Source organism: Vipera berus, assembly GCF_964194415.1.
Source record: "Vipera berus genome assembly, chromosome: 3".
In the NCBI taxonomy this organism is placed as follows: Eukaryota; Metazoa; Chordata; class Lepidosauria; order Squamata; family Viperidae; genus Vipera; species Vipera berus.
This window is the reverse complement of record NC_138204.1, coordinates 66043665-66061955: the sequence shown is the minus strand read 5'-3', so window position 1 is coordinate 66061955 and position 18291 is coordinate 66043665. Positions and strand designations below refer to the sequence as shown.

General features: G+C 39.4%; 1 protein-coding gene across 4 annotated transcripts in view; it reads left to right on the top strand.

Moving 5' to 3' along the window:
- FYB2 (FYN binding protein 2) overlaps positions 1 to 18291 on the top strand; it is a 34322-nt gene extending 16031 nt beyond the window's left edge. The window contains exons 8-18 of one of the 4 annotated variants that reach the window (XM_081324625.1): positions 713 to 845; positions 957 to 997; positions 3494 to 3569; positions 4751 to 4792; positions 5276 to 5365; positions 7116 to 7144; positions 7810 to 7870; positions 11448 to 11532; positions 15880 to 16039; positions 16257 to 16290; positions 16438 to 18291. In XM_081324625.1, the coding sequence (XP_081180751.1) occupies positions 713 to 845; positions 957 to 997; positions 3494 to 3569; positions 4751 to 4792; positions 5276 to 5365; positions 7116 to 7144; positions 7810 to 7870; positions 11448 to 11532; positions 15880 to 16039; positions 16257 to 16290; positions 16438 to 16444 (758 nt within the window). In that variant the 3' untranslated portion in view covers positions 16445 to 18291. The remainder of the gene's footprint in view (positions 1 to 712; positions 846 to 956; positions 998 to 3493; positions 3570 to 4750; positions 4793 to 5275; positions 5366 to 7115; positions 7145 to 7809; positions 7871 to 11447; positions 11533 to 15879; positions 16040 to 16256; positions 16291 to 16437) is intronic. The other 3 variants (XM_081324624.1, XM_081324626.1, XM_081324627.1) reach the window with 3 other exon arrangements.

Genomic DNA, 18291 nt, shown 5'->3' with positions numbered 1-18291 from the left:
CATGATTCTGACTCCACCTCCAGTTATTCCATTTCTTCCTCCACGCTCCTCCAGACATTGCAACCAATCTCTCACCCTCCATGTGAACCGCCGGTGCCTCTGCTGTTGACTCTTTCCACCACAGTAATCCAAAGCCATGCAGACTCTCCAGAACAGTTTTCTCGACATTTTCTCTCTCATGAAATATCTTCATATCCAATATGGACCGACATTCATATGAAAGTTTAGCAGTCCAACTCTGCTTTCTTGTCTCTATTTTAAAAAAGTCATTCAGTCCAGATCGCTCACTCCCTTCTATAACCCCAACACTTTTGAGAGCTGAAGCAGCTGCAGACAAGCAAGGCACCGGCATCTTGAACCAGCATATGTTAGTGTTTTTCAACCTTACCAACTTCAGTTCTCAGAATATGCGGACTTCAGTTCTCAGAATTCCCAAGCCAGCAGCTTTTATAATAACTGGATTCTGTGACTATGACTGCGTTTTTAAAGGATTGCTTCAGGCCAGGGACAATGTAGAGGGAAAATCAAGGCAAAAAACTTTTGGCTGCTTTCCCCTTAATGGTATATTTTGGAGAAGCATGCATTGAAAAGGAGATGCACTTTTGATAGCTATCTCTCATATCTTCAGAATGCATGTTGCAATTTCAGCATTTAGGCAGGTTTACTCTTTCGTGTATGTTCAGGAGAACTTGAAACAAGAATTTTGCTCCAGTTTCAGATGATTATGTATGCCTGGAATCTTTAAGAACAGATGAAGAGAAATGGAACCCAGATCTAAGAACTGCTAAATTGGAGCAAGCTGCAGAGGAATTGTATGATGATGTGGAAGGAATAGAGAGAGACCTGTAAGTGTTTCATAGACATTTAGAAAGTACATGTAGATTTAAGTTTTTGAAAAAATTTGTGACTCTTAAAATTTCAACTGTACACTACTTTTTTTAAATGTTGTATTGCAGACAATCCTCTGATGCCCACAGATCATTTGCTTTAGAATCCAGTAAGTATAAAAATATTACTTCTTATAGAGCAAAGTGGGGTTGAATATTTAACTACTTAAAGAACTTATGCAAAGGTAGTTTTAACTCTTGAAAAATCTTCTAGATTCCTAGTGAATTCTCTGCACTAGTACCCAAACCATTGGAAAGAGTATGAGTGTCTGTAGACAGAAAAAAGCATAGCTTTATTTTTTTTTCCTGGTTGAGATCCTTTTAGGAAAGAAATATCTAAAGCTTTTGAGTAGTGTGTCAGGAAACACATTCTCAAAGGTAGGTGGGGCCAGGACAGTAGTTTAATTTAGATATGTTAAAAATCACCTGATATGGTCAGATCCCATATGTTTAATAATGCCACCCTTTTGTCACATGAAAATGACAAACTGTGGCAAATTTTGGAAGAATTTGGGGTTTAATACTCAAGGTTTAGAGCAGGGGTGTCAAACTCAATTTCACTGAGGGCCACATCAGCATTGTGGTTGCCCTCAGGGGGCCGGGTGGGTATGGCCAGGGTGGGCGTGGCCTACTGGGTGGGCGTGGCTAGAGTGCGTATGGGCATCATTTGCATCAAGGGTGCCTATGGGGGCCTGGGCAGGAGTGGGACAGATCTGAGGGTCTCTGGCAGAAGGAGGGTCTCTGGGCCAGGGCCAAGGCAGTGGGGGCCGTTCCCTCACTGTTTCCAGGATGGCTTCGCGGGCCACATGAAACCACTTTGTGGGCCGCATCCGGCCCCCGGGCCTTGTGTTTGACATGTCTGGTTTAGAGCTTTAGATTTTGTACCCGCTCCCTCCAGTTGGCCATAAGCCTGAAATCATTTGTTTAAAAGTTTCATATCTAGCAGCATTTTACTTTTATATTTTTTTATTGGAATCTTGGTGTTTGGTAAGCTTGGTTTTCTTCTAGGTGAAGGGTTACTAGATTGATAGTAAAACATTTACCAAAAGAAAACCAAGTTCACTAGTGACTGAGATTCCAATAGTTCAACCTACACGCTATATAATTCATATTGGGGATTTCGCTTTGACTTGTGACACATTCAAGCTGTAGATTTGCCAATGGGTATCTGATACATTTTCTAAAAGTAGAAGGACCATAGTACTTCTGTGTTAGCTTGTATTTAATATATGCGTTCTTATTTTGTAATTATCCAATGGTCTTCTGGGAAGTCACTGGCTGATTGTGATCTATTCAATGAGAGCCCATGTTGGTATGTTCTTTTTCATAACCCAGCAAACTATTCTAGGAATAAAGATTTCCCCCATTTTTCTGTATATGTAGAGTTTATCTGAAATTGTTAATCCTCAAAGCCTGAATAATATACTCTGTCATTTCTCAGTCTGAACTTTCCACTTTGCTCTTGTCATCGATGGAGAGATGATTAGTTGCTTTCTCCATTTTTTCCTTAGTATATTATTCATTTCTTTCTCCCTTCTTTCAAAGGAAAGATATATGGGTCTCTTCCAACTCATCCTCATTTTGTTAGGTTAGGCTGATTGATAGTACGTGGCCCAAGATGTCTTGGTAAACCATTTGGCTAAGCAGGTCATGCTTTTTACTGACAATCTTATTTGAAGACGCTTCAGTTAAAATATCTGTCAAATTAAAAAAATTACCCTTAGTGACACAATGACTTTCAAATGATAGTACTCATTCCACATGGTGTGGTTAAGTTATGGTCACTGAATTTTTAATGTTAATTTATGTGAACTTTCCTCATCATAACAAGTCATGGTTTTGAGCTTGTCTCTGATTCAGTTAATTTATAGACTCTTATTTATTTGTTGGTTGGTTTTATAGTATTGGTAACCTGCCCCAATCCAAAACCTCTAGGAAGCATATGACAAAATGGGTGTGTATGTATAAATCATCTTTTTTTTAAAAAAAATCCAAACTAATTCCTTGCTCAGTCATGAAATTTACTTGATGATCATCGTTGACTCACCAAGTCAGAATATTTGAGTACTGTAAACATAAAAATGAGATCACATTTGGGCTAAACTGAGCTCTTTGGAAGAAAGGCAGAATATGAATGCAGCAGAAAATAAAGTTCAGAAGTTAATTTATATAAGAATATGAAGTAATTTGGTGGTTAGATAGATTCTTTGGGGTTAATCTTTTGGGTGATTTCCCTACCTCATCCTTTCCTACAGGATTGAGACAATTATAGGATGCAATAAAAGCTACAAAGTTGTAGAAGCATTCTTTTGACATATTTTTGAATAGAAAACACATGCTTGTTTTATTCCATACTCCAGTTCATAGTGTTCCATATTTTATAATCTCTTGTAATTTGAAAGTCTGTTTTGTTTAATTCAGGCACTACTTTTTGGATATTCCAAAAAAGATTAGTTAGATTATTAATGAAGCGCAATAAATGGATGACATAAAAAAATAACACTTTTGCTATATTGCCAAATGGTAACTTTTCTGACTATACTTTAAAATTACCAGCAGTGGATGGTTTAGCTGCAAATATAACCTTTTATTGCTTTATATTTCAGATGATACCTATGAAGAGACATATGAGGATATTCAAAGTGAAATTCAAAGTGAAGGTTACAATTCCTCCAAATCGGAGTGAGTAGGTAGTCTTTGACTGTTTGTCTGAACTTCGAGTCTTTTATAACACTGATATAAAAGGGGTAGGGGAAGCTGGTGCTTTTTTGCTAAGGCACATTAAAAAAGAGCTGTATTTTAGTGCTGTCTTCTTGGAAATGGGCAAGTATGTTTACTGTGTTGCTACAGTCCCTTTTCGGAGTGTAGGAAATATTATAGAATCGTACAGTTGAAAGGAATCTCAGATATCATCCCATTCAATTCCCTGCTGGGAATAGGATTTACTATATCATCTCTGATAGATGACTATCCAGCCTCTATTTGAAGATCACAGTAAGAACTCACCTCTTAATAGAGGAGCCTCTTCAACTGATTGGCTGCTTGTATAGTCAAGAAAATTCATTCCGATGCTTAATACCCATATTCTGTGTGCAGGTAGTCCTCCACTTAACGATCACAACTGAGCCCAAACATTTCTGCTGCTAAGTGAAACATTTGTTAAGTGAGTTTTGCCCCATTTTCTGGCCTTTCTTTCCACAGCTGTTAAGTGAATCACTGCAGTTGTTAAATTAGTGACATGATTGTTAAGTGAATCTGGTTTTCCTACTGACTTTGCTTGTCAGAAGGTTGCACGTCATCCTGGGACATTGTGCAACTGTCATACATGTGGCAAGTGTCTGAATTTTGATCAGGTGACCATGGGGATACAGCAATGGTCATCAGGGTGAAAACTGGTCATATCACCTTTTTCATTGCTGTTGTATCTTTGAATTGTCACTAAATGGAACTGTTGTACTACATTTAGGACTCTATACTACATTAGAATATCGACGAACAGACTAGGCCCAAATTTCCTGACTTGATACCCATCAAATTCATTGGACTTATTGCTTACAGAATATTTAACCAGCATGGCTCAACAGAAAACCCTTAGTCCAATTTTGAGAGCCTAAGGTAGCGAACCCTATTACCAGAAATAATCTGCACTGTCCTTCCCTACACTGGTGCCCTTGGGAGAAAGTGGAATTGATACCTCTCCACCACTGCCAATCCTGCATGCCTCCCGCCCCAACATCTTTATCTAACAATAAGTTTATCAAAGTAGTTAAACTTAACTTGGAACTAACTTCCACCTTAAAAGCAAATCAGAAATAGATGCTTTTAGTAATAATCTTCTCTTCTCTTCCATCTTGCCCTCCCAGAATTTCTGGAAAAGGAATTATTCATTCCAGGAATTATAAAAGGTTGGTGTTCCTCAGAGTAATAATGCTAGAATATAACAGGCTTCTTCTGACTTGTTTTCATCCCGCATGGAGCATGGTTATTAATGCCTGGGAAGAATGGATTCCTAGCAGTCTGACTTCTGCTTTTAAATATGCATTTTTCTTTCAGTGTTAACCAGCTGCTTAAGCACAAAGGGGCTATTGAAATGGTCTTTGCTGTATGTTAGCCTGAACTCTTGTAGGAGATGCCCTAACATTGTCTGCCTCTGAAAACTGATTCCACCTTTAGATTTACGCACCATTTGTTTCTCTATTGTTTTTATAAATTCTAGAAAAGAGCAATTACATGTTGGGATGGTGCCAGAAGTCACAAAGTAAAGGCACGTTCACGTTCTCTTTTCCCAATGTTATGTTCATAAACAAAGACAATGTATAAAATGCAGATACACACACACACACCTTCGCTTTGGTATTTGTTAATTTCTCTCTTTTTTTTTGTTCTAGAGATATCAAAGTTGAAAAACTTAAAAGATTTGGAAAATTTTTCAAAGAAAAATTAAAAATAAAAACCGCACATGTGAAAGACAGTTCTCGGTAGGTAATGTGTTACTCTAGTAGTAGAGAATATACCGTATGGTATGTAGAGAATATACTGTATGTTCCTAATCAAGGAACCATCAAGCAAGAAGTCATATTGCAAACAAGACTGGCAGGAGAAGCTACTCTCTATACACTAAACAACCAGCAAACTTCAATTCCCCCATGCAATGATGATCTTAACTAGGTTGGTAATGAAACATCTGCAGTAAAACAACCTCAGAGAACACCAAGAACATCATCAACATCATTATCATTCATAAAAGGCATCTATTGATTAACTTAAAGTGCCAATCCTTAATTTTATTTCATTTTGGTCACTGTGGTGGCCGATGAACCTTTGAAATGCTGGGATACTGCAATAGAAATCACAGCACTATGAGGGTTACAACATCTTAATTGCGAGTTCAATAATTGCATGTATCCCATTGAAATATAAATGGGATATCAATGCAAAAGCTTTAGATACATTTACAGAATGGCAAGACCTTTCCTTTCCATCTTTTCTGGATTGAGTGGAAAGGGCAGAAATGTTAGTGAATGAGGAGCACTGAATATTAAGCTGAAGGAGAAAATGGTAGACGGTATGCAAACAAACACTTTACCTCTCAAAATAGAAATATGGGCCCCGAGGGTTGCTTGACTGCATTTCTTGTTTTTGGTTGAGCCACAAATAAGTGTGACACTTCGTGTTAAGATTTAGCTTTTAGCTTTGTGCTTATCTCCATGCAGATTGGGATGCTGGAAGAAGAAAGTGATCATATTTATATGCAAGGAATTTGAACTGCATTACTTAACTCCTCTCTTTTTTATGTTAAGTAAGGTAAATCCTGACTGCCAGGTTTTCTATTAATATTGAAGACTTGAGCAGGAAATTTTAAGTTGCTTTTGAGACCCTAGGTTGTTCTAGTACCTTACATTAGTCCAAATGGCTGTCCACATGTCCAGATACTATCTGAACTAAAAAAAGTATTTGGGAGAAAAGAGGAAGATTGAGAATGCTGAATTTTTAATATTCAAAGATAATCAGTGATTATTTTGCAATTCTTTGGGAACAGCACTCAGCAGCCAATGCAATTTAAGATGCCATTGATGGAGTAGATTATGTCCCATCTTAGAGATTTCTCAGACTTGTCGGTTTGAAAGCCACCCAATGACTGAATAAGAAAAGGTTATTATAATGCCATTCATGAAAGAAATTCCTAATTCCTATTTGGCTCTTTGTGTGTTACGTAGCCCTCTACTGCGTGTGTATTTTTTGGTCTTGGTTTCTTTTCTCACAGGTTATGTATTGCTGGTTTATTTGAGACTAGAGCTTAATATGCCTTTTCAAAATTCTTTTACTCTTTTTATGTTTACTTCCATTAGTCTTGAGAGCTGTGAAAATACTCTCTGGTTGAATATTTCCCCAATTTTTATGAATAAACCTCAGTTGAAACTATTCCCTTTTTCTAGGCTCCAAAAAATGTAATGCATTTTAGACATGTATATGTGCTGCTTTCAGGAGTCGATAACAAAAATACTGTGAAGTTCAATTTTTTCTATTGGTCCAACATTTTATTCTACGTATGCCTTTTTTATTCAGTCATATAATCTTCAAAATTAAGAGTCACACCAGTGTTATGAGCAATACAGAAATTGATGCATGCTAATTCCTGTTTGAAAATCTTAGCTGAATATGTTGTTATAAATATTATTATTTATAACCTATGCTGAAATGCACATTTGTTTTATTTATCTTCTACAGCAATCTTTCCCGTTCTGTACCAAACCTAGGTAAGCTTATATGCCTAATAGATAAACTGACTCTCTTTTGAAATAACATTTTTGGTCCTGTCGTGTCTGAGATACTTTGGAATAGGCACCCCTTTTTTATTTTGTAATTATCAACCAAAAATATAGTACCTGTTTAAAACACTGCTTCTCCTTTCTAACAGATCATTTTTTTTATGATGGAGTAGTAGAGCCAAGAAGGATTTTTTTAGCAGGTCTGCCATTGTTAGTCTCTTAATTCTACAGATTCAGTCTTTTGTAAGAATAAATTGGTCCAAAACTATTCTTTGTAGAGCTGCTTCAGACAAGTTAGATCTTTTCAGATGTTACAACATTCTTAAGTTATTTTAACCCTTATTACATAGACACTAGTCCTTTAGGAAATCACTTCTAGAGTGGGAAATTCTTAAGGAAACAAATGATAATTGTGCCACTTGGGGTTTTCAAAGTCACCTTGCTCACTTTATGAATTCAAAGGCCATTCATTTTCTGGGATGCACTGGAACTTTTTAGAGGCTGGTGATTGAATTTGCTTATTTCCTACTGTCACTCCATTTGTTTTTCTTTTCATGTTGTGTTTGATAGACTGTAAGATTCTTTAGATGATTCTCTTTATAAATTCTGGGAAATTGTAGATAGTTAATCACACTCTCTGGTTTTAATTGCAGATGTCATGGCCCAGGAAAACTTTGTGTATAATGACATTGACCCAGAACAAAACGATACAAAGTAGGTAAAATAGTCATGATGGTATTTTTCCCCCCTTTCCTATCTAACATTTCTCATGCCAGTAAGACTTTCTTCAGATCTATAAATTATATCGTTATCCTTAAAATGCATGATAACATCACTGGCTACAGTAATATAAAATGCAATAATATAGTTAATTGATTATGTGCTTTTAGAACTGATTCTTAGTGACCATGTAGATACGTAGATTGTTTCCATGATGATCTGTCCCTAACTTGGTCCTTCAGGTTTTTTAGCAGTGCACCTATTACCATTGAAACTGAATCCACCCAGCTTCTTGCTGGTCATCCTCTTCTCTTTCCTTCCACCTGCCTAGCATTAGAGCTTTCTTCAGAGAGCTGGATCTTTGCATAGTGTATTTAAAGTAAAATAATTTGAGCCTGATCATTTGTGTCTCTAATGAGAACTCTGATCTGATTTGTTCGAACATCCATTTGTTCATGTTCTTGGCTGTCCATCGTATTCTCAGGACTTTTCTCCAACACCAAGGTTCAAAAGTGTCAATGCTATTAAGGTGAATATAGAAGTATTAAGAGAGGTCTTTTTTTGCCTTGGAATTTATTTTTAAAGACTCCGATGCACATCTGGAACATTTTTGGAACATATTTTATTCATTTATTCACAAAACTGGTATCTCATCTTTCTTCTATGACAGGGGTGTCAAACTCATTCATTGAGGGCCGCATCAGCATTGCGGTTGCCCTCAGGGGGCCGGGTGGGTGTGGCCAGGGTGGGCATGGCCTACTGGGTGGGCGTGGCTGCAGTGCGTATGGCCTACTGGGTGGGCATGGCCAGCTCTACATCGTTCGCATCAAGGGTGCCTATGGGGGCCTGGGCAGGAGTGGGACAGATCTGAGGGTCTCTGGCAGGAGGAGGGTCTCTGGGCCAGGGCCAAGGCAGTGGGGGCTGTTCCCTCACTGTTCCCAGGATGGGTTCACGGGCCGCATGAAACCACTTCGCGGGCCGGATCTGGCCCCCGGGCCTTGTGTTTGACATGTCTGTTCTATGAGGTCAAGTCAGTTTACTTAGCATTTCTCCAATTTCCTGATTGTCAGCCATACAAGATCCAGTAGATCACACCAAGAAACTGATGCTTAAAGCTACTTTTATTAAGATTGGCTATAGTAATCAAATCTTGCAAATCTGAATATGGTGCTTTTCCTCTTTCTTCTACCTTCATGTGAATCTGGGGAGTATCTGTCAGATATGGTTTCATACCTTTTCTCATCCTTGTTGGAACTTCTGCAATGTTTATCTGCTCATTGCCTTCATAGAGCTCCTTCCCTTTCTCCAGCAGCGTCATCCTCTTTACTTTCTATATTAATTCTAGTCCAACTCATGGTATCTCGCCATTTTAGCTATACAGATTTTGTTACATTTCCTTTGGAATATTCTCAGGATTCCTGAAAATGAATTCCCGGTAGCCTGTTCAAATTGCATTTCATTGAAATCTTTGGAGTGAAACTGATTGAGCTCCAGATGGCGCCCGACCTTCGCTCCTTCCGACGCGATCTGAAGACACACTTATTCGAACAAGCCGGCCTGGCCTGATGGGGGGGATGGGTTTGGGATTTTATTGTTGTTTTTTTATATATGTATTTACTGTTTTAGTTTGGGCATTGTATTTAATTCTTTTTTAACTTTTGTATTTTTGTATTTTTATATACTTGCCCTGTTCACCGCCCTGAGTCCTTCGGGAGAAGGGCGGTATATAAATAAAATTATTATTATTATTATTATTATTATTATTATTATTATTATTATTATTATTATTAATAATAATAATAATAATAATAAACAAGATAAAATCCAATGTACGTTTGAGAGAAGCAGTTTGATGTACTGATTAAATATCAGGCTAGAAACCAGGAGACCGTGAGTTCTAGTCCCACCTTAGGCAAAAAGTCAGCGGGACATCTGAAGTGTCCATTGAAACTCAAGTAATAAATTGAAAATAATTTTAAGGTAGTGATGAGGTGTAGGCCAAGTCTTGAATGAAAGGTAATATATTTGTTGCAGGAAGTAGTTGCTTCGTTGAGTGTTCCCAGTGACTTTATTAATAAATTATTGTTTTTTAAATTCTTTAATTCTTATATCTGTAAAGACTTGGGGTAAACTTCCAGCAACCTCAAATATTTAATATTTTAAACTTACTGGATGGTGTAGATTTGTTTCCCTTGTACAAAACCAGCAACTGTGTACAGCCAGAAGAAGCAGAGTTTTCAGTGCCATGCAATAAATGTTTCTCAGGCATTGTAAAGATCACATTTCCATCTGTCTTCCACTATGGAATTTAAATGTTTTTCATCCTAAATTCTTTTATTTTTCTCTACCCTAGTTCAGTCTTGAGATTTTTCAGTTAACACACAAAATTTCAGCTAAGCTCTTTGGTTAATATGAAACTGAGTGCAAACGGTCATGTGTGGCAACTTTGTTGGTAGGGTAGGTGACTCTGCAGGTGATATATGTCAGCGCTGATAATAAAACTGAACTAGTTCTTCAGCAGCATGAGAATAATTGAGTATTAAATGCATTTTTGTGGGGAATGGAATGCTGTGGAGTCAAAGGCTGCGTGAAATTCAAATAGCCTTTTAATTCTAGCATCAGCTTTTTTTGCTTGCATTAAAACAAAATCCCTTGTAACTTTCCGGCTGGGTGAAAGCTGCTCGGTGCTCAGCTTGCCACCTATTGAACTACAGGTCTGGGTGATACTGTAACTACATGATTCCTGTTTGAAAATGGTTTTGTGATTCAGTGGCGCATGAAATGAGGCCTGTTGTGTGGTATCTTAGTTGATCGCACAGATACTCATTGTCTCTCTGGAACCCCAGCATTCTCTGACATCCCTGACATTAGGAAACTGTGTTTCAGTCCCCTTCTTCTTTTACAAGAGAGAATATTTGTCATAAAACTGGACATTTACATTTCTTTTCTTGAAAGGAAGAGAGAGAGAAAAGCAAACAACAATCATGCAGAAAGATAAAGAACATTAGATGCATTTACTTTTAAAGGGATGGGAATTTCTAAAAACATTTTTTGCATTTCTATTATTTATGTGAGAAGCAAAATATAAAGTACTACACAACGTTTAATGCTATTCAACAGACACTTTTTACTGTTGCATATTTTAAGCTGAAATTTTACATCTTTAAAAATACAAAGGTGGAAGATTTGGTTGACATCAGGTCTAAATCAGGGTGATCTGAAGTAGCCAAACCATAGTTCAATTTACCACAATCCAAATTGTGGCGCCTTTCTTCTTCTGCCTTGGGGGTAGAGCTTAACCAACAGAGAAAATTGATGTAGTTTAGGAAGCTAACATTTTTGGGAAAGCTTGTTTTCTTACTAGCAAATGTGTCTCCAAACATACAGTTGATTTGTTCAGTTTATTGTTATGCAGAAAAAAGGTTAGGTTCCTGGCTTCAACGTCATTTGAGGATCTTTCCAGATAAGGTCTATGATGCAGTTTTGGCAATGCTGAATAATCCTGATTTTTTTTTCTCTCTCTCCATGGTTCTCATATGTTGGATTTATTCTGTACATGTGTCTTTCTTAGAAATCCCTTTAAAGTCAAGAAATACATTGTAGAAAAGAATAACAAGATGACAAAGGAGGAACAATCGTTTAGAGAAAGATTTATGGTAAGTTTCTTCTTTTAAATAGCTTGGAAGATGTTGGCATGGTTACTGTTGTGTGTATGATATATGAAAATATGCTGTGCGATTTGTCATCTCTTGTCACAATACAGAACTATGAATAGCAACATTCCAGAAAATGATTCTTGTTACATTATATTGTCATTAGAAATATACATAAATTCTTAATGGTAAACAAGAATTCTGGACTTACGAGAAAAATCTGTGAAGGGTATACATATATATATTTTTTTATATAGTAATTTTATAAAAGATTATGATTACAATGGTAAAAAACAAATACAGACTGAAAAAGTAAAAGAAAAGTAAAAGGTGTAAAAGAGGGAAAGGGGAGAAAAAAAATAAGAATATAGCGAAGAAAAAGAAAAGAAATATATAAAGAAGTATCAAAAATTTTAGTAACTTATCCCCTTCTCTTAAAATACAGCAAATGATCTCTTCTTCCCATATCCCATCTCTTATCTATAAACAAATCCATAAATATCTGTTCATTTCAGTCCTAATGTCAGCAAAAATCCATTTAGGATTACCAGGATAACAACTTACCTATTTTAACCCTGATCAAATGAAACAACTTTATATTCCTTCCTCTTAACTTCGAACATTGCAAACCTAGAATAGAATAGAGCTGGAAGGGACCTTGGAGGTCTTCTAGCCCACCCCCCTGCTCAAGCAGGAAAACCTATACCATCTCAGACAGGTGATTGTCTAGTCTCTTCTTAAAAATTTCCAGTGATGGAGCACCCACGATTTCTGGAGGCAAGCTGTTCCCCTGGTTGATTGTCCTCACTGTCAGGAAGTTTCCCCTTAACACCTTAAAACCTTCTTTTGAGTTTACCACCTCTTCCCACAAAGTATATATTTTCTGGGAAAATTTCACCTGAGAACTGGTGCCACTTCACTTTTCCTTCCTGCTGTCCTTTCCATTCCTTGGACCTGTCGTGGAAGATGGGCGTGCATACCCCAGGGTTGCCCAGATCCTGGGGCCAGCAACGGGAAAAAGAAGACAGATAAAGTCACCTGAGGGTGCCACAGCTGGGGTGGTATCATCAGAGAGCAGCAGGAATAGCTAGTAGAGTATAGGGCAGCCAAAAGGGCAGAGATGGTGGGGAAAGGGGGGAAAGATAGGCAGTGAGTGGGAGTTGGAGCAGAGACAGTTTGTGTAGGGCAGGAAAAGATGAGGTGAGACTGAACTTTGAGGATGGTCATAACTACTCTTCATTTAGCACTGTCCTAACTTTGAATGGTGACTGAATGGTCATAGCCCAAGGCGTTCCTGTATACCAAACCACTTTTGAAATTGGCACTCAAAAGTATGTTTAACATGTATACAACGGCACTGAAGTAAGTGATGTATGGCCATTTTTCAGACTTTTGACTGTTTCAGCATCTCCATTGTCATGAGATCAAAATTCAGATGCTTGGAAACTGGTCCATATTTATGACAGTTCCAGTGTCCCAGTGTCAAGTGATCCCCTTTTGCAACCTTCTGACAAGCAAAGTCTTCCGCTTTGCCACCCCCCGCCGTGGGGGTACGGAGCCAATTAGATGGTACCGCCCCAGACGCCTAATGGATCCTGATAGATTCCAAGCGGCGCTGGGGTCCCCACCTGCCTCCATTGCTCACAGCTCGGCGGATGCCTTAGTGGAAGCCTGGGAAAGGGCAGCCACTGAGGCACTTGACCGGGTTGTACCCTTGCGGCCCCTGACCCGGTGCAGATCCCAGCGAGCTCCATGGTTCTCCACGGAGCTCCGGGAGATGAAGCGTCGGAAACGGGGCCTAGAGAGTCGTTGGAGGTCTAGCCGATCCGAACCCGACCGGTTGCGGTTAAGAACCTATATTAGGTCTTATCTCGCAGCGATGAGGGTGGCGAGGTGTAATTACTTCTCCACCCTCATCGCGTCCGCAGATAATCGCCCGGCCGCCCTGTTTAGGGTGACTCGCTCACTTCTTAATCAGGAGGTGAGGGAGGATCCCTTGCAGGGTCGTGCCGAGGAATTTGGTCAACATCTGTCGGATAAAATCGCTCGGATTCGGACCGGTTTGGACTCCAACTGGGCAGAGTCAGGCGATCAGGACACGGGCGGTCTTGTCAATGTTACCTGGGAAGAGTTTGATTCTGTGACCCCTGATGAAGTGGACAGGATTATGGGGAGGCTGAGCTCCTCCACATGTTTGTTGGACCCGTGCCCTTCCTGGCTGGTTTATGCAGCCAGGGAGAGGACACGAGGCTGGCTCCAGGCAGTTATATCTGCTTCCTTGAGTGAGGGTTATTTCCCCACCGTCTTGAAGGAGGCGGTGGTGAGACCTCTCCTCAAGAAGCCTGCCTTGGACCCAGCTGTATTGAACAACTTTCGTCCAGTCTCCAACCTTCGCTTTCTTGCGAAGGTTGTTGAGAGTGTGGTGGCGCATCAGCTCCCTCTGGTCCTGGATGAAGCGGATTTTCTGGACCCCTACCAATCGGGTTTCAGGCCCGGGTACAGCACGGAGACGGCATTGGTCGCTCTGGTGAATGATCTCTGGAGGGCGCGGGACAGGGGATATTCCTCTGTCCTAGTCCTATTAGACCTCTCGGCGGCTTTCGATACCATCGACCATGGTATCTTGCTGTGGCGTCTCAGGGGATTGGGAGTGGGAGGCACAGTTCTTCAGTGGTTCTCCTCCTATCTCCTGGGACGCTCGCAGTCGGTGTTGGCAGGGGGGCAGAGATCGGCCCCTAGGTCTCTCGTTTGTGGAGTTCCTCAGGGGTCGGTTCTCTCGCCTCTCCTGTTCAACATCTACATGAAACCGCTGGGTGAGATCATTCGTGGTTTTGGAGTTGGGTATCATCAATATGCCGATGATACCCAACTTTTCTTTTCGACCCCAAACCACCCCAGTGATGCCCTCGCTGTGATGTCCCGTTGCCTGGAGGCGGTTCGGGTCTGGATGGGGAGGAACAGACTTCAACTCAACCCTGACAAGACTGATTGGCTGTGCATTCCGGCATCCCGGGACATTCAAAATGTTCCATCTCTTTCTATGGGGGGTGAGCTCTTACCCCCCGTGGATAGGGCTCGCAACTTGGGAGTCCTCCTAGATTCACGGCTTACCCTGGAAGACCATATAGTGGCCGTGACTAGGGGGGCTTTCGCCCAGGTTCGCCTGGTGCGCCAGCTGCGGCCCTATCTGGACCGGGATGCCCTGTGCACGGTCACTCATGCGCTCGTGACCTCTCGTCTTGACTACTGTAATGCTCTCTACATGGGGCTTCCCTTGAAGACCACTCGGAGGCTCCAACTGGTACAGAATGCAGCCGCGAGAGTTGTCTTGGGAGTTTCCCGGTACTCCCATGTTACACCTTTGCTCCGCGAGCTGCATTGGTTACCAGTTGTCTTCCGGGTGAGGTTCAAGGTCTTGGTTATGATCTTTAAGTCCTTACATGGCATGGGTCCGGGTTACCTCAGGGACCACCTGCTGCCGGCGTCAACTCCCCTCCGCCCTGTGCGTTCCCACAGAGAGGGCCTCCTCAGGGTGCCTCCGGTAAGGGAATGCCGACTGGTGGCCCCCAGGGGGAGAGCCTTCTCTGTGGGCGCTCCGGCACTATGGAATCAACTGCCGGTGGAGCTCCGGATGACATCAGACCTCCGAACCTTCCGTCGCGGCCTGAAGACCCACTTATTCGAATTAGCTGGTCTGGCCTGAAGGGGGAATATGGGCTCTTAAAATTGTTGTTTTTATTATTGTATTATTGTTTTTATTTGGGCATTGGTTTAATCTTATTTTAACTTTTGTATCGTAATTTATATATGCCCTGTGAACCGCCCTGAGTCCCTAGGGAGAAGGGCGGTATATAAATTAAATAAAACTAAACTAAACTAAACTAAACTAAAGTCAATGGGGAAGCCAGATTCACTTAACAGCCATGTTACTAACAGAACAACTGAAGTGATTCACTTAGCAACTTAGGCAAGAAAGGTTATAAAATGGGGCAAAACTCACTTAACAGCTGTTCCATTGAGCAGCAGAAATTTTGAGCTTGATTGTTGCCTCCAGAAATTGGGAATCCTCCAACACTGGAAGTTTTTAATAAAAGTTTGGACAACCATTTGTCTGAAATGGTACTATAGGGTTTCCGGCTAGAAGACGTCCAAGGTCCATTCCAACTCTGTTATTCTGTTATAATTTTGTTATGGTCATAACTTGAGGACTACTTATATGCAAATGTTTAAAATCTTTGGTATTCTCAGTGCATCCTATCCAAACTGTATCTGTAGACCTGATCTCCATTAAGTTGATGTGAATTGTAGCTTGCTTTCTCTCTCCCCCCCCCACCTTTTACTCTGCCACAGTACAATAAGGAAATCACAGTAATAAATGCAGCAGTTGCGCACTGCTCAAATACTCCTATCAGAGGAAACCTGGATTTGAGGATCTTGCCTGGAGAACAGCTTGAAGTTATAGACATCACTGAAGGAAATCAACTGATATGTCGGAATTCTGAAGGCAAATGTAAGGTTTCAAAAGGAGTAAAACTGAAGAGTTGAGCATTTTTGCAAATTGGGCATGTTTGGTATGATACAGAAGTAGTATATAAAGAACTATACATAGTTTTTGGACTTGGATATTTTTTGACTGTGGGTTTGAATGGTTTGTTTGTAAATGTGTGACTAAAATTTCTAACAAAACTCAATACTATAATAATGTATTTTATTTTATCCTTTCCTAGATGGGTATGTGCTATTAGAACATTTGAATTTCAGGTAAGTTTTAAAATGACTCAGTTCTAAAACACGGGATTAGCTAAAATCGGAACTAAAATCGGAAAATTCAAAGCTGTAGTTTTTCTATGGATGACACCATTTGTATGCTAGAGTAAATGTAGCTTTGTTTTTTTTTCCTTATACCAGGCACTAGTGCTGTACAACTAAAAGGCAACGTTTTGTAGGCGCAATATAGTGAAAATAATCATTTATATGAATTTTTCTTGCTTGTGAAAGAAAACAAAAATGGAGAACACACTCAGCCTGAATTCTTCAGAAGCTTACAACTGCTACCGCTGATTGTCATCAAAGTGACTTTTAAATAAAATGTTATCCTATCCAAAGTTTATCAATCTAGATACACGCTGAGATACAAATAACTTAATGTCATTGTCTTTGTTTCAAGTTACAACTCATCCTAGAGCAGCTCTTTTTAATGGTAACAGCCCCGGGGAAAACTGCAAATTTCACTTGGTTCTTTGGATATTGTACTTAGTATTTGTGTGCAAAACATATTATCTGCTATCGACACATTTTTGTATATGTATTTTGTCAATGTTAGGAGTATCACACATGGATTTATAATTAATTCTGTATTTAACCAGTGTAAAAATTTGTGGACTTAGCATTTAGAGAAACATTGGGAGATCATTTAATGCACTATTTTTAAATGTAAATAGGAGAAATAAAATATGAATTGGCAACTAACACATTGCTGCTAAGTGTACAGTTTGACAAAACTTTGCAGAATTAACCACATAATTAGAAGTGTGTACTGTTTCAATTATTTAAAAAAAAACCCAAACAGAATCGTATCCAAAATGGTGAATGTTTACCAATATAATGAATACTGAAATCAGAATAAGTTACCTTTGTGCTGGAAAGTCCCATTTGCTTTAAATCTGCTGTCAAAGGATGGAGACAGAGGGCAGGAAATATAAAGATGAAGATCCATTGTGAAAATAGATACAGTACCTGCCTGAACAACTTTGATGATACCCAAAGGAACTGGATTTACGTTCTTCCATAACAACTTATGGTCTGGCAACAGTGTAAAAACTGGTGCCTCTCAAGTAGTTCTCATGGATTTTTGTGACTAAGGGGAATAATCATTCTGGATTATGATATCATTGGATGGATATATATAAAGATTTCGCCCATATTTGGGTTGATGAGTTGCTCAAAAACACTTGATAGATAGATAGATAGATAGATAGATAGATAGATAGATAGATAGATAGATAGATAGATAGATAGATAGATAATTATACACACACAGGCAGTCCTTATTTAGTGACCATTTGCAGTTATGGTGGTAATGAATAAGTAACTTCACAACGAATCCGCACATTAATGACCTTCGCAGGTCTATAAAGAAAAGGAAAGCTGAACTCAGACCATAAACAGAGTCACAGATTCACTTAACAAATTGCCAGTCTCTACCATATTCGCTAAATGAGGACTACCTATAACAAACTTGAATACCACAATATTCAATTTAATTTAATGCAAATTATAAATTGATAATGTGCCATGTTTATTGCAAACTAAATTTCAATTGACACAATGGTAGTTGAGTCTAATGCAAGATAAGACTATTAATTTTCTCAAGGAGCCACATAAGAAACTGAGGGCTGGACAGGGATGCAGCTTGTAAAGTGTGGACTAGTGCATGCACAGTTGTCATTGCGGGTTTTAGATGCTAATTGCTGCTGTGCAAAATGGGAAAAAAGTTTCCATTTAAGGAAAGCCCCTCTCCCCAAAAAGAGGCTCATTATGAAGAACTAACCAGAATATAGGACATCAGGTATAGTTTGCATATGGTTTTCTCTTATAGCTTCTCCTTTGTTCACTTGATTTATTTTAAATATTTATGCAACCTGTCTATAAGATTTCATGGTAAGTTATGGTCCATTAGAAAGAAATAAAAAAATTCTAAAACCACTTAAAAGTAACTGAAAGGTGGTCTAAGCAACAATCTTAGGTAAAATGAGGACCCAG